This window comes from Clinocottus analis, unplaced genomic scaffold (assembly GCF_023055335.1).
Source record: "Clinocottus analis isolate CAN_PGR_092001 unplaced genomic scaffold, fCliAna1.0.p SCAF_6, whole genome shotgun sequence".
In the NCBI taxonomy this organism is placed as follows: Eukaryota; Metazoa; Chordata; class Actinopteri; order Perciformes; family Cottidae; genus Clinocottus; species Clinocottus analis.
In genome coordinates this window covers 20,988,644-21,005,811 of record NW_027176218.1, presented here as the reverse complement: position 1 = coordinate 21,005,811, position 17,168 = coordinate 20,988,644, and the positions used below count along the sequence as shown (strand labels likewise).

At 45.7% G+C, this 17,168-nt stretch overlaps 2 protein-coding genes across 3 annotated transcripts in view; one reads left to right on the top strand and one right to left on the bottom strand.

Moving 5' to 3' along the window:
* Positions 1–2,784, bottom strand: part of slc12a3 (solute carrier family 12 member 3) — a 27,113-nt gene extending 24,329 nt beyond the window's left edge. The window contains exon 1 of the mRNA XM_068602306.1: positions 2,233–2,784. The gene's annotated coding sequence lies outside the window, so the exon portion shown is untranslated. The remainder of the gene's footprint in view (positions 1–2,232) is intronic.
* Positions 2,145–17,168, top strand: part of galnt18a (UDP-N-acetyl-alpha-D-galactosamine:polypeptide N-acetylgalactosaminyltransferase 18a) — a 71,115-nt gene continuing 56,091 nt past the window's right edge. For both annotated transcript variants that reach the window (XM_068602309.1, XM_068602307.1), the window contains exon 1: positions 2,145–2,656. In XM_068602309.1, coding sequence (XP_068458410.1) covers positions 2,413–2,656 — 244 coding nt within the window. In that variant the 5' untranslated portion in view covers positions 2,145–2,412. The remainder of the gene's footprint in view (positions 2,657–17,168) is intronic.

The window sequence follows — 17,168 nt, the reverse complement described above, 5'->3', positions numbered from 1 at the left end:
ACACCTTCTAGCACACACAGACCTGGGCACACACCTTCTAGCATACACATACCTGTACACACACCTTCTAGCACACACATACCTGTACACACACCTTCTAGCACACACATACCTGTACACAAACCTTCTAGCACACACATACCTGTACACACACCTTCTAGCACACACAGACCTGTACACACATCTTCTAGCACACACATACCTGTACACACACCTTCTAGCACACACATACCTGTACACACACCTTCTAGCACACACATACCTGTACACACACCTTCTAGCACACACAGACCTGGGCACACACCTTCTAGCATACACATACCTGTACACACACCTTCTAGCACACACATACCTGTACACACACCTTCTAGCACACACATACCTGTACACACACCTTCTAGCACACACAGACCTGTACACACACCTTCTAGCACACACAGACCTGTACACACACCTTCTAGCACACACAGACCTGTACACACACCTTCTAGCACACACATACCTGTACACAAACCTTCTAGCACACACATACCTGTACACACACCTTCTAGCACACACAGACCTGTACACACACCTTCTAGCACACAGAGATCTGAACACACACCTTTTAGCACACACATACCTGTACACACACCTTCTAGCACACACATACCTGTACACACACCTTCTAGCACACACATACCTGTACACACACCTTCTAGCACACACAGACCTGAACACACACCTTCTAGCACACACAGACCTGTACACACACCTTCTAGCACACACATACCTGTACAAACACCTTCTAGCAGACACAGATCTGAACACACACCTTCTAGCACACACATACCTGTACACACACCTTCTAGCACACAAAGATCTGAACACACACCTTCTAGCACACACATACCTGTACACACACCTTCTCGCACACACACACACACACACACACACACACACCTGTACACACACCTTCTAGCACACACAGACCTGGACACACACCTGGAGACACACCTTCTAGCACACACAGACCTGTACACACACCTTCTAGCACACACATACCTGTACACACACCTTCTAGCACACACATACCTGTACACACACCTTCTAGCACACACAGACCTGTACACACACCTTCTAGCACACACATACCTGTACACACACCTTCTAGCACACACATACCTGTACACACACCTTCTAGCACACACAGACCTGGACACACACCTGGACACACACCTTCTAGCACACACAGACCTGTACACACACCTTCTAGCACACACATACCTGTACACACACCTTCTAGCACACACATACCTGTACACACACCTTCTAGCACACACAGACCTGTACACACACCTTCTAGCACACACAGACCTGTACACACACCTTCTAGCACACACAGATCTGAACACACACATTCTAGCACACACATACTTGTACACACACCTTCTAGCACACACATACCTGTACACACACCTTCTAGCACACACATACCTGTACACACACCGTCTAGCACACACATACCTGTACACACACCTTCTAGCACACACAGACCTGTACACACACCTTCTAGCACACACACACCTGGACACACACCTTCTAGCACACACATACCTGTACACACACCTTCTAGCACACACATACCTGTACACACACCTTCTAGCACACACAGACCTGGACACACACCTGGAAACACACCTTCTAGCACACACAGACCTGGACACACACTTTTTAGCACACACATACCTGTACACACACCTTCTAGCACACACATACCTGTACACACACCTTCTAGCACACACATACTTGTACACACACCTTCTAGCACACACATACCTGTACACACACCTTCTAGCACACACATACCTGTACACACACCTTCTAGCACACACATACCTGTACACACACCTTCTAGCACACACAGATCTGAACACACACTTGGTGCATCACAAACACAGTCCTGGTTTCGCTTCAGCACCTGTTTCACTTCACCTCTCCACCACTGGATCTGTGTGCTTCAGTCTCTGCTTTGCTGCCCCCCCCCCCCCCCCCCCCTCTGTAAAGCTGTCAGGGGGCGGGGCGGAAGCCAGCAAAGCCCGCCCCCCCTCTCTCCTCCCATTGGGCTGCAGGCTGGAGCTTCTGCGTCTGTCAGCTCTGCAGGCTGAGCGCAGCTCGACTCGCCGGCTGCTAAACGGGCTGTGTGTGTGCGTGAGTGAGTGAGTGTGAGTGTGTGTGTGTGTGTGTTATCACCGGGAATCCTGCTATGGAGGCAGGATGAAGCTTTTCGGGCTCCGGAGAATTCTTGTGTCGGACTGACGTCACGGGACCGCTGCGCTCCGGGTTACATTTTGACACATCGAGTCCGTCTCTCTCCCTCAGCCCACCTGCCCGCGCGCGTCCGGACCAGGACCCCCATGGAGGGATGTCGCGATGCTGTGCACAAGGAGAACGAAAACTTTGGTGTCGACGTGCGTGATCCTGAGCGGCATGACCAACATCGTGTGTCTCCTGTACGTCGGCTGGATCACCAACTATGTGAGCAAAAGGGCTCCCAAAGTTGCGGAGAGCAGCGGCGAGAGCGAGGGGAGGCTGGAGGAGGACAGGAAAGGAGACACGCTGAGGATCCTCGAGAGGCTGGACCGGCTGGAGAGCGTCGTCCACGAGCACATCAAAGGTCAGCGCCGCGCGGGGTCTTCTGGGGGAAAGTTTGAGGTTAGAAGTGATGGACGCAGCCTCCAGAGCGAGGAGGGAGACTTCCAGCTCCTTCTAAAGTCTTTGGAGGATGTGGTTCATAATTGTGCTTATGCTGGAATATTAATCAGTTAGTAGAAATAAAATGAGAATTAAATAATCCCTCAGTGGGGGAAATTACAGGATTACAGCAGCATTGTTTACAAGTACGATTTTTTTTTTTAAATCAAGTAATAAAAATAAACAGTAGAACGGTAACAAAATTAAAAAATAGCAGTAAAAAGAATATTAAATATACAGATTGAAAAAAATATATACAGATGGAATAAAAGTACTTAAACATACTTAAACAAAATAAAAAATGTGCAGTACAAAGAAAAGAAAATATACAGATGGAAGAAAAGTTGTTCTTTAACAAAATGAATCCTTAACATAATGATTTGTTTTTTTAATTTTTTAAATAATTCGAAATATTTATTGCTCAATACAACTTTTTTTTTCTCAGTTATTTTTACATAAATATATTTGGGGCTCAGAATGTTGTGGTGGGCATGTTTGGCCTCTAAATGTGTCAATGTGTCCAAGAAGTAATCAACGTTTTGAAGAATAATGAAAATCACATATTAGCACATGTGAGCCTTAATATTCTCATGATGGCTTCACTTATTTATTTTATTTATTTAGTTGTTTTCTTCATAATCCACAAACAGCAACAAGTGCAGTCAAGTGAGCCGGCACTTTGTACATTATATGAAATTCAATTACAGGAACATTTGTACCGCTTTTAATTGAAAAAAGTACGAAAATGATCATATTACATAATAATAATAATTGATCTGTGAAACAAACATGTCCTTCTTTGGTTAGATAGACTTGCCACTGATCCTGTTCATGATGACCTCGTATACTCCATGTGCTTCTACTGTACAGTTTAAGAAAATTAAAAAGCAAAGTCAGCTCAAATGGCATTCATAACCACAATCTCCTTATAAACAGGTGATTGGGAATACTACTAAATAAAACTACTAACTGATAATTGTGTGAAGCCGTTTGTGGCTTCAGGCGGAGCGGTGTGACTTCAAACTGTGTCAGCTGGAGCTGCAGACAGCAGCTGGCTGCAGACCTCTGTAGCCAGCTGCTGAATGCTAACAGCTGGAAGCTACATGCATAACACACCGAAACCGACCGACCCGACTAATGCGTTGTGTTCTGGATAATGTAGATGCCAGAAACACACGTATATCTCTGGTTTTACTGCTTTGAGTTTGATCCTTTCTGTTTGAGCGCAATAGGGAATTCATTTAGAGCTCTTTTTTGATAATTATTTAAAAGATTAAAATGTTTCAGTGGCAGAATAATTGCCGATATACTGTTCAAATTATGGATTGGAGCGATGTCGAAGGCTGTGAACAAAATCTTGAACTTTTTTTTGGCCTTTGCATCAATGTTCAGTGTCTGAACACTTACTGTCAATAAAGAAGAGAAGGATAATCCAGTTTTAAAAACCATAAGAGGAGACTTCAGACTGGATTGTGTAAAGTGGTGCTGATGCTTGACAGAATTTAACAAGGAATACTTGAGCAGCACTGAAATGAACGGACATTTCACGCATCAAACAGACATGAGCAGGACTATGAATGTGTACCTTTCAGGTACTTATTACGTCTCTGATCGTTAGATATGAAAATGTCTTCATGTGCACAGCTGTTAAGATTGAAAATAATCCACATTTACAATTGCAAACCAGATTCAATTAGAACAGTCGAGTCATTCAGTTACTGCTTCCAAACACTTTCAGTACCTGATTCTTTGTTATTGTATCAGTTGCTCAGGTAATAAAGGGAAATAAAATCTACAATAAATCCCAACGTGAAGCAATGCTGCTGTTAGTTCACAGCATCAGCCGACGACAGCGTCTTTCTCACTCTGGTAACGGGTGAGATGTACATCCAAGAAGATGATAACCTTCACACACACACACACCTGTATGTGCCGATTTACATGATAATCTTTGTTCAATGCGGCACAATTTTCCTTACTGTTGAAAGTGCAGCCTCTCTTTGTGCCGAGAGGTCGGTGTGATGCGAAACACGCGCACCATCAGCGTGGAGAATGGCACGCTGACGGTGTGCTGGACTTTTTAAAGTGCTAATAGAATCTGCATAGGCTCTGGGGTTACAGCGGGTGAGTAAATGTAGCTGCTGGAGGGCTTGGCACAGTCCTCTCCTTCACTCTGCTCAATCCTCGGAGCTGGTGCCAGATTACATCATCAGCTTAGTCACTGATACAAAAAGACCAGACTGCGGAACCAACAGGCAGGTTTGAATAATACAACGTTGGGTAGCGCAGCAGAGCAACTATACATTGAAATGGTGGCTGATGGGACGATGTAGGATTTAAACACAGAAAAGGTACAATAAGTTGATCCTGGTGAATTTCCATGATGAGCTCATCGTGAACTTCTTTACGTGAAATGAGCGTGATATTTGAAAAATAGAAGCTGATGGATTTTTTTTTGCACCGTTCTGTTTTTAGAAAGTCACACCTTTTTTCATTTTGAAAGCGCTTTAACAATTTCCCCTTGAGGATTAATACAGTATATATCTGAATATCGAAATGTAATTTGACCACTCAGTCAGTGACAGACTTGAGATAAGATACACTTTATTGTCCGGAGGGGAAATGTGTCTCGGGCTCCAAGCCGCTGCAGCACACACTCACAACTTCAGCGTTTAAGTGCTGCAGTCGTTCAACCTTAATTGAGGCAAACTCAACAGGGTAAAGAACCCAGAACTAAGTTCTTATGAGCTGCCGAACAAAAAAAAAGACAAAATGTACATACAGTCAGCAAGAAAGAAGCAACTCCTAACAATCACTAGGCCCTCCAGCGTTTTGTCCACACAGTTTTAGGCTGTAATTACTCGGGGTGGGAATCACCAAAGGTCCCACGATTTTATCACGATACTGCAATATATTGAGTATTGCGATATATTGAGTATTGCGATATATTCCCTTTTTTTCCTCCACAAATTGTCCCCAAAGAAAAACGTTGTCCGCTATTTTATTGAAGAAGATGACGTTTTCACTCTGTTCATCTCACATCAATCAACATGCAATTGATTTCATTATTCCAGGACCAAAAAGTTTATAACTGATACCATAAAAGATCGATACTCGACTTCCGTGTATCGATACACGCAAAATATCGCGATACTATGCTGTATTGATTTTTCCCCCACTCCTATTTACATGGAATGGCAGACGACGTGAAACCAGATGTGTTGGTGGACAAGAGCAGTAAAAGTAGGTGGTTCTGGTAAAGACTACCAAAAACACTTCAAGTAAGAGACACCAGAGGAATAAAGAAAGGATAATAGCTTGTTGTTAACACATGATATGTGATGATGATGATGGGTATGATGGAAGATGTTCTCTGTTGATCTGTTAAGGAGGAATTGAGTCACTGAATCAAAGTTGTTTAATGTCCTTTAATTTCTTGCAAGAAAGGAAAAGTATGCAACAGCCACTCAGAGCAGTTTGCGATTCAATATTCAATGAAACAACAGTCACCACCTTGCTTTATACATGATGGCGGTTACGCCTCCAAGCCATGATGGCTCATAGGTTAATGATACAAAACCATCAGAAAGATGAAGCTGACGGATCTGTGAAGACTGGGTGGAGACGGGGAGGCGGAGGGGTGCAATACAGAAACATGAATGAAGTGAAGGTAGAGCGGCAGTCATATTTAAAAGAGACAGCAGCAAGATGACACGCTTACCGTGTCATTGTTTCATTGTGCTTATTGGATAGAGCTGATCGACACAGCTGGTGTCGTGATTGACAGCCACGAACAATGACACCGATTGGATAATGAGCGAGCATGTGTGAGAAGTTATTGGCAGATATATGAGGAATAAATGATTGCTAGAGGACGAGCTTCTGCTGTAGATTCATCGGCCGCAGAAGACATTTCAATCAGGAGAGGCTTGTTTCAAATGTATTACTTTTATCACATATGCATAACATTTGAGTGGTGCAATATCTGTGGCGGTTGGACTCCATCCTGACAGGATAACCAGAGGCAGTGATGCTGCGTTTGGATCAGGCAGAATCCCTCCTGGAGTCCAGACTCTGGTGGCGGTGATGATGAAGAAGGGATGATGACTGAGGAGACTGATGCTGATTGGAGGAGCCTCGGGTGGAGGCGGGTCACAACTGGTTTTGAGCTGATATGACAGCTGACAGCAGCAGAGAGGATAACCTATTAAAAAAGGTGCAACTCTGGTTGGTGGATTTAAAACCAGCTGATGGAGAAATAGACTGAGGAGTAGTGTGAAGAGAGTCTTCCTCTCTGAACGACCGCTGGAGCTTCATCGCTCCCCAAAGTTGAAATCCATTTAACTTTTTTATCGCCATCTGCGCTGGAATTTATACCGGATGTTACGCAAATCATACAGACATATTCATATTGCTGTAGAGTATTAAAGGAAAGCTGTATTGCATTACTTAAACAATTTAATAAAACAGTGAACGGAGAAACTGTTATTCTTATTTACTATCGTCCAGCAGTAGTGAACTCTCAAGGACTCCTTTTCTATACACTCTGCTCATACTCATGCTGGATGTTTGTAGTTATAATCAACATCTTTTTTTAAAGGGATTTATTTGCAAATATACATTTTTTTTCCCAGGCCTTTGCTGAACAAATACATTCAATAAACACAAGTATTAGAAATTAATTTGGGGTTGCTACGATGACTCAAACACACGGAAAAAGAGCTCTGGAGCTCCACAGTTTTTAACGGGTTTGCAACACATCTTCAACAAGTACGAGTCGTACGAGTCGTACGAGTCGTACGAGTCGTACGAGTCGTAGGTCAGCGCTGACACAGTTTGCACATCGTGAGCCTGTCTTCATCACTTCTTCACTTCTGTTGGTGGAGCTAAATTAATCCGCTTTGAACACATTTGATCCAGCGACGTGAGTGAGAACAAGGAGAAGCTGAGCCGTGGTCTGTGTATCAGGTTAGAGTGTGTGTGTGTGTGTGTGTGTGTGTGTGTGTGTCAGGAATACAATATAGTATTATGTAATAGAGTTACAACACAGACATTTCTGTCCTCTTATTTCTGTGATCTATGCATTTATTATTGATAAGTATTCAAGTGTTTTAACTGTTAAAAGAACTGATGTATCATATCGTGAATTAAACTAGATTAGATATTCCTTTATTTGTCCCGCAGCGGGGACATTTGGAGGATTACAGCAGCAGGCAGTTAAAGTGCACACAAGAGACATAGTAAAATAAAGAGAATAATATAAATAAACAGTAATAAAAACTGTAAGAATGCACAATAACAATATGCAGACATAAATCTGGAGCAGCAGCATCACGACAGCTGGTTTGTTCAGTCTCTTCCTGCCAGCTGCTGTGATGCTGCTGCTCCAGAAGTCATCAGAAAGCTTTCGCAGTTAGCAATTAGCAGTTAGCAGTTAGCAGTTAGCACTTAGCAGTTAGCAGAGTTGTGTTTTAAGTCCAAGATGTATACGGAGAAGAAGAACGGAGCCAGAATGGTTGTGTGTGGGGACAACCGAGCTTAAAAACCGGCTTAAACTGGTGTACATGTTTAAACTGAGTGATGAGAAGTATGAAAACGAGGGAGTGTACGGAGGTGCACACACACACACACACACACACACACGACCCTTCGCGTGCCCTCCTGGTGGAGATGGTAACATATCCAAGTCTAGTTTTAGGCTGGATTTTATGTGAAGTCAGCAGAAATGAGCCCTGTCTCTGTTGAAGGTGTCAGAAACCGACTTTGTGCTGAGACGAAGAAAAGATTTGGTCATGAAACAGTGAATATTTTAACACATTTGTTCACAGCCATTCTTTTCCACACCGCAGGACTTTTTAGATGTGAGAAACAACAAATCAACAGCGTGATCATTATTATTTCTAAGACAAATTCCTACTTTCAGTCTCGTGCTTCTACGTAGGATTCTTCTCCTTATCTGTACTCCTGTGTTGTGTTATCCATTGTTTGTTTTGTGCGGCTTCGTCGTATTTTTAGTCGTCCTTTTATCCAATGCAAGTTGATCCATGTTGACAGTCGACTGAAGAGAATGAGTGCGCAGGGTGAGTTTCTGAGACTGTGGGTTCATGTGTTTCTCCAGCGCAAGTTGCATGTCTGGTGTGTCATCAAAGATGTATGACGGTGGTGTGAGTTCAGTGGGTGTCACTGCCTGCTGACTCGGTATCACACAGGTGGGGGGGGGGGGACATGTGTTCACAGTAATAAATCCATTTCTGGCTCTGTGCTCAGGACTTCCTTGCCAGGTTCACTCTTAAGATGCAAAATAATGCAATTTAGAGAAAGAGCATGGAAGGAGAAAAAAATACAGATGCAGGATGACATTCAAAAGCAGCTGGATTATCCCCAGAGGTAAAAGGGTTACATAAATCAAGAGTGACCTCTGTTTATGTGAACGATGAAGACCTCCCTCCCCTTCCTCGCTCGCATCTGCACTCTCGCGCCACCGCAATTCAAAAGGAGAAGTGCCAGGAGAGGTGTGAGGATCCATCAACGGATCCCCTTTCCTATTCTTGTTTTCGTCAGCTGTATGGAAGATGCATGATGCTCCCAATTCCAGAAATGTCACTTTTCGTTCCGGGTACGGCGTGATGACTTCACTGCGACTCCTCTGTCTGGCTGTGTTGCTTTGATTCTTGACAGCGCTGTGCAGATTAGTGAGTCATGTTTTCGGGGATGTCACCCCTACAACTGAATGTTGGGAGATGTGTGATGCAAGATCCAATATGAGCGACTTGCCTCACCTTTACGAAACCTTTTTTTGAGAGTGGAGTCTGGTGTGATCGGCCCCTAAATCAGTGCACCAAGCAAACCTTTAGAAAAATACACTTTTCCGTCTTTGTGTATTTAAATGGTGAACTTGTCTCGCCCCGATGCTCAGAACAACCAATGGAAGAGATTTTATGAACAGACTGTTGGTTAAATTCTGTTAACTGGTATCTATTAGTGCCAGAGAGGAGCAAGACGGAGGTTTTATATCACACACTTTACTACACACACTTTACCTCTCCGTGTCCATCGACCAGCAGCAGCAGCAGCAGGAGGAGCGTCTGCTCTTCGATCTCCTCTGGCTTTGTGTGAACTCCCTTGCAGATCCTCCATCCTCCAGATACTGATCCTCCATGTGGCTCTGCTGGAGAGAGACGGTGGACATACCAGTGGCGGGCCGTGCATTTTCTACCTGCGCTGTGTTGATCATTTCGTCCACCATAACAGTGACAGAGGGGCGCTTGATTTATCTCACGTCGGATCTCCTCTCCCATCACTTCAGCTACAGGCACCGATCATTTTGTATTTTGCCCGATGTCCCGATGGAAGTGGAAGTCTGCGTCGTGCTCGGCCACATATCAAAGTAGCTCCACATACAGCCGTTCCCCTTATCGGAGACGTTCGGGATGACACAATCTATCAGTCTGTTCAGTATTTCCCTATTCTTCAGGACTTTTTCGCTGTGGAGCTCCGTTTCTCCGCGAACTTGTTTGTCGATCTGAAAATCCACTCGGGTCTCTCCAAACGTTTTCAAGATGTCCGTGACCTGCAAGTGTCCTGCCGGTCTTTGGTGTCGTGTCGCAGCCTTCGTGAGGCAACCCTGGTTATGCAAATCCGACGTGGCAAAAAGGCGAAATGCAACTCTTCTCCATTAGCCAGGAATATCGTTCGTCGTTGGTGGACTGAAAGTGACGCACAAATGCTTTTACTTGCTGGGAAGGCTGCGAGCTGTGTGTGGTTGGGCGGCCCTTTGTCACGATTTCCCCCTTTTCCTGAAACCAAGTCCGTTTCCCCTCCTCCTTTAGCCATTGAGTGTTAAAAACACAAGGAAATACAACGCTTTCCGCCATAAAGTGGGTAAATCTGTCTGTTTTTACTCTCGTCAAGCGAATCTGTCATGTCGGCTCTCGGTGATATGGAGCATGCTGACTGGAGTCCTGCAGACAGCAGGAAATAATACAAGCAGTGCCCTCCAGCTAAAGCGCCTCGGGTCACACACAGAACGGCTTCCTGGGGGAGAAGGTTATCGCCGAGGTCGTGGGGGAAACAGCGAGATCATTTGGATGTGGAGCACTTCGTCTGCTGTTGCTCACGGTCGTTTACGTTGGACAGATACTAACGGGGCCTAATCTCTGCCCGGAGGCTCTCTGCACAAGCACAGGCTCTCCAAACCCTGCTGACACAGCCGGGCTTTGCTGATCCCACAGCAGCTTTGTGAGATTGGACTTGTATGAATGTTGATGTATATGCCGGCATTATTCAGTGTACAAGTGAGGATTCCTATGAATAATACATACTTGATTGCTTGTCATACATATTTACCTTTTCGTATATGTGTGACGACGGGTCGTCACTGCAAGGCCTAAGCACCCACGTATAGTTCTGGGTGGGACCAAGGGGCGGAAAAAGGAAGGGGGCAAGTGACAAGGTTTTACTGTTGGGTTGGTTGACGTAAATGAGAAGGGTTTTAAGTTATGTTAGTTATGCCGGGTTTAAATGTTAGTAAAGTTAGTAGGGTTATTTTCGGGGTTATCACAATAACATAAATGTTTAGAGCACATATTTTTGGGTGGTGTGACGGCCCTATTGGAAGATGGTCTGGGCCAATTAGTCACAAGGGGTGTTTAAAAGGAGCCTAATTTGTTTGTGAAGAGGAGAATAAAAAAGAATGATGTTGCAACTCAACTCCAGTCTGTCCAGAGTGCGTTTATTTTGAATTTGCCACTCGGTCATCGCAACATTTGGTGGCAGTGGTAAAGGCCATTCGACATATTGAAGAAACCAATGACGAGAGGAAAAAAAAAGAGCCCGGAGAAGGGGTCGCCAGAGAAGTCACCGACTGCAACAGCTGGGACACCTGAGGACATGGAGGAATTGACTAGTATGGTGAAGTCACTGATTGACGCCCAAGCAGCAAGAGAGGAGCGGATGGAAAAAGAGACCACACGTCAGGACATAAGATGGGAAAGTATGCAGCACGAAGTTCGTCTGATGCAAACGAAGATGACGGAGATGAAAGAGGAGTATGAGAGCAGAATCGAAAATCCAAGCAGTGAGGATGAAGTAAAGGAAGGAGGTCCAGGGAAAATGTCCAGCCGGCGGAAGGAGCGACCACAATCAGAGGTAGCCACACACATCCACAGAGATCCTAGGTTGATACCGCTCTCTGCAGATGATGACATTGAACATTATCTGACAACTTTTGAAAGGATGGCTACGGTCTGCCATTGGCCGAAAGAAGAGTGGGCTATTCATCTTGTTCCTTTACTCACCGGTAAAGCACGCAGTGCCTATGTGCTTATGGAAGTAGGAGAATCTGAAGATTATGAAATGGTCAAAGAGGCTATTTTGGCTAAATATGAGATCACAGCTGACACCTACAGACGAAGATTCCGGTCACTGGACATTAGTCATGGGGAAACACCACGTGAACTGTATGTGCGTTTGAAGGATATGTTTACCAAATGGGTAAAACCGGAGAGCTCCACTGTACAGGATATTTCTGAGTGTTTGATTCTAGAGCAATTTCTGAGGATGGTTGAGCCGGAACTGGAGGTGTGGATCCGTGAACGTGATCCGTGTACAGCAAAAGAGGCTTCCCGCCTCGCAGAAGTGTTCCTGTCAGCCAGAGCCGGCAACAGAAGAACCACCTTTGGCCGTGATGTCCACTTCACCGGTCGCAGTAAGTCCATTGGGGGTGAAAGGGGTGGTCAGGCTCAGGTTAGGCCTCCATACAGTAGCAGGCAATTCTCTCCCAATAATCCCAATACCAGTAAAAAACCTTTCTCCAGTGCTAGGCCAGATACACGGTGCTATCAGTGTAATGCCCTAGGTCACACTCAGTACACATGCCCAGCAATTAGACAAAGTAAGCCTTCGCTGTTGTGTTCAGTCCCCAGACCCACTCACTCAGGCCCGGTGCAAAAAAGAGCGCTCATGGCCCCAGTTTTAGTGAATGGTCAGCGTGAGGAGGCCCTTTTGGACTCAGGCAGTTTTCAGTCAGTGGTTCGGTCTAGTATAGTTCCTAGAGAACTATGGAGTGAGACCACTACTAACATTAGTTGTGTCCACGGGGATGAGAAAAAGTATCCCGTAGCAGATGTTTATCTTACAGTAGGGGGTCAGACTTACCTCTTGTCAGTAGCATTAGCTCCAGAGTTACCCTACGCTGTTATTCTGGGTCATGATGTCCCCACATTGTTAGAATTGATACAGCAGGCTAAAGGGGAGGGCCAAGCTACCACAGAGGTACAGGTAGAGCAAAGGATAGTAGCGCCAATAGAGGGGGTGGAGCAGCAGAGGGACCATCCACTCACATTAACGGCATGCAACATGGTCACTACTAGGGCACAGAAAATCAGAAATGATCAGGAGGAGTTACCATTTTTCAATGCTGAGTGGGAGGCGGAGCCAGTTAAGCAGCCTAAGTCCAAAGCCCAGAGGAGGCGAGATAAGGTTTGGGCTACGGCCGGGAAGCAGTGTGAGATGGTGACAAAGCCCACCCGGTCCTTAGATTTCCACATCCCGTCGGACATAGCGACATTGCAGCTAGCGGATCCATCACTAAAAACGTGGTTTAGTAAGGTGACAGAAGTTGAGGGGGAGAGGCGAGGCAAGATAGACTGCTTAGCAGAGGCTACCTTCGTAGTTAAAAATGGCATTCTGTACCAGCGGCAGGAGAAGGAGGAAGCTTTGGTGTTGCCACAGAGTCTCAGTCAAAAAGTTATGGAGCTGGGTCATTCTATCCCTTGGGCAGGTCACCTGGGATTTCAAAAGTCCCTCAACAGGATTGCCAGGAGATTTGTTTGGCCGGGCATGTATGTCCAGATAAAACGTTTTTGTGCATCATGTCGGGAATGTCAATTAACGTCACAAAGGGGGGTAGCCCGAGCGCAGCTTCAGCCATTACCCATCATTGCTACCCCATTTGACAGAATAGGTATGGACGTGGTGGGGCCCCTTGAGAAGAGTTCAGCAGGCAACAGGTACATCTTGGTCATTTGTGATTATGCCACCCGTTATCCCGAGGCCTTTCCCCTCAGATCGGTTAAAGCCAGACAGGTGGCCAATTGTCTGGTTCAATTGTTTGCTCGAGTAGGGATACCAAGGGAAGTCCTGACAGACTGTGGAACTAACTTTCTGTCCAAATTACTTCAACAAGTGTATAGGCTCCTAGGAGTAAAAGGGATAAAGACCACACCTTATCATCCCCAAACGGACGGGCTGGTGGAAAGATACAACCAGACACTAAAAAGCATGCTGCGCAAGTTTGTATCTAACACAGGGGCAGATTGGGACCAGTGGCTGCCGTATCTGCTCTTCGCCTACCGGGAGGTGCCACAAGCTTCAACTGGTTTCTCACCATTCGAGCTGCTTTATGGACGCCATGTCAGGGGGCCACTGGACCTCCTGAAGGACTACTGGGAAAGTCCGACGTCGGAAGGGGAGAACGTTGTGGCATACGTTGTGAGGATGAGAGACCGGTTGGAGGAGATGTCGGCACTGGCCCAGGAGACCATGAAGATGGCACAGCAGAAGCAAAAGACGTGGTATGACCGGAAGGCCAGGGAGAGGGGGTTTGGCCCGGGCGGGAAGGTACTGTTACTGCTGCCTACGTCGGACAGCAAGCTCTTGACCAAGTGGCATGGGCCGTATGAAATCACGAGACGGACTGGTAAGGTCACCTATGAACTTTATATGCCAGAGAGGGTGAATAAATATCAAAAATTCCATGTAAACTTGTTGAAGGAGTTTCAGGAGCCGGCAACACCAAATCAGCTGCCTGTCCAGCAGCAGCTCCTGATCTGTGCGGTTGATGAGGAGAAAGAAGAGGGAGAGCAGTCGTTTCCCAGCGACATCTCTGAAACCAGTTTGTTTGAGCTTTCACATCTCCATCCGGGACGGAAGGGGGAGATCAAAGCATTAATCGACCCGCAGCTGTTCCAACAAAAACCTGGCTTCACATCGCTGGTCCAGCATAAAGTACACCTGAAGGAAGGGGCCATTCCTCGGCGGAAGTGCTATAGGATACCGGAACGTCTGGTGCCGAAGTTTGAGAAGGAAATTGAGGTTATGCTGCAGATGGGAATAATTGAACCATCAATCAGTGAGTGGTGTAGTCCGGTGGTGTTGGTCCCCAAGAAGGATGGGTCACTGCGGTTCTGTATTGATTTCAGGTACCTCAATGCAGTTTCGAAGTTTGAATCCTACCCTATGCCCCGGATTGATGAGCTGCTGGAGAGAGTCGGAAGATCCAAGTTCATCACCACACTGGACCTGAGCAAGGGGTATTGGCAGCTTGCTCTCGCACCAGAAACCAAGGAGCTGACAGCCTTCAAGACACCCTATGGTATGTTTCAGTTCAAAGTTATGCCATTCGGTCTCCAGGGGGCACCAGCTACATTTCAACGACTTATGGACCAAGTGTTGAGGGAGGTTCCACAGTTTGCTGCAGCCTACTTGGACGATATCGTCATTTTCAGCCAAACGTGGGAGGAACATATTTCGCACGTGAGACAGATCCTACACCTGATCAAGACGGCGGGGTTGACCATCAACCCACTCAAATGTGCTTTTGCCCAGATGCAAGTGGAGTACTTGGGCCACGTGGTTGGACAGGGTGTGGTCAAGCCTCGAAGGGGGAAGGTGGAGGCCATTCAGTCATATCCAGTGCCGACTACAAAGAAGAAGGTGCGTGCCTTTATGGGGCTTGTGGGTTGGTACAGCAAATTCATTCCCCACTGTGCTGAGAGAGGAGCCATACTCACCGACCTCACTAAGGCCTCAGCGCCAAACAAAGTCAGGTGGAGTCAGGAATGTGACCGGGCCTTTAAAGACCTCAAGGCGGCTATCACAAAGGAGTCAGTTCTCCACACTCCTGATTTTTCCCAACCATTCATTTTGCAGACGGATGCCTCAAGGGTTGGCGTGGGAGCAGTGCTTCTGCAGGAGACAGACGGAGAAAGACGGCCTCTATTGTTCCTGAGTCGTAAGCTCCTGGACCGGGAGACAAGGTACTCAGCGGTGGAGAAGGAATGCTTGGGCATGAAGTGGGCCGTTGAATCATTGCGGTACTACTTGTTGGGCCGGCACTTTGTCCTTGAGACCGATCATCGAGCTCTGCAATGGCTTAATCGGATGAAGGACACTAACACGCGGCTTACAGGGTGGTACCTCTCGCTTCAGCCATATAACTTCACGATAAGGTACCACCCAGGGAAAGCCAACCTGGTAGCGGACTGTCTCTCAAGAGTACATGAAAATTGAGGTAATGTACTCTCGGGAGAGGGAGGAGGAGGTGTGACGACGGGTCGTCACTGCAAGGCCTAAGCACCCACGTATAGTTCTGGGTGGGACCAAGGGGCGGAAAAAGGAAGGGGGCAAGTGACAAGGTTTTACTGTTGGGTTGGTTGACGTAAATGAGAAGGGTTTTAAGTTATGTTAGTTATGCCGGGTTTAAATGTTAGTAAAGTTAGTAGGGTTATTTTCGGGGTTATCACAATAACATAAATGTTTAGAGCACATATTTTTGGGTGGTGTGACGGCCCTATTGGAAGATGGTCTGGGCCAATTAGTCACAAGGGGTGTTTAAAAGGAGCCTAATTTGTTTGTGAAGAGGAGAATAAAAAAGAATGATGTTGCAACTCAACTCCAGTCTGTCCAGAGTGCGTTTATTTTGAATTTGCCACTCGGTCATCGCAACAATATGGATGGGTTAAATGCGGAGACCAATTTTCCAAGCGGATTAATGACGGATCATTCATTTCTTCTTCTTTCTTATTATCAATTACACAAGATATGCGTTTGGTAATACATTATAAAGGTTTCTATTCTAGGAATAACAGCCAATCAGCTCCCTGATCTGTCGACAATCGGAAAAATCCCATCATGGCCCAGGGCATGATGGGATTTTTCTGATTCTAAATTTAGCAGCAGTTGCAGAGACAAGGATCCTCTCAGCAGCAGCACCCTGAAGAAGAAGAAGAAGAAGACGAAGAAGAAGAAGAAGAAGAAGAAGAAGAAGAAGAAGAAGAAGAAGAAGAAGAAGAAGAAGAAGGTTCAGTGGGAGCGCAAGGTCGTTCCTGTGGTATGAATGTGTGAATGATGACATGTCGTCAAAGTGATTCAGAAGACGAGAAAAGATCTATACAAATACAGTCCATTTACCATTTTAATAAGAAATGGCCTATTTAATCAGGATTTGTTAATACTATCATGAATTAATCATCCGATTTTTGCAAAAATGTGCATTCCTGTTCATGAGGAGTTGTAGGTGAGACTCACACTAATTTAAAAACACAACAATCTAAACCTGTTTAATATGGAAAATGATGCAAAAGACTTTGCAGGACTCATTATGTGATGTCACTATACTCAAAAGGAAATGGGACGCGACACCTAAACTCATCCCT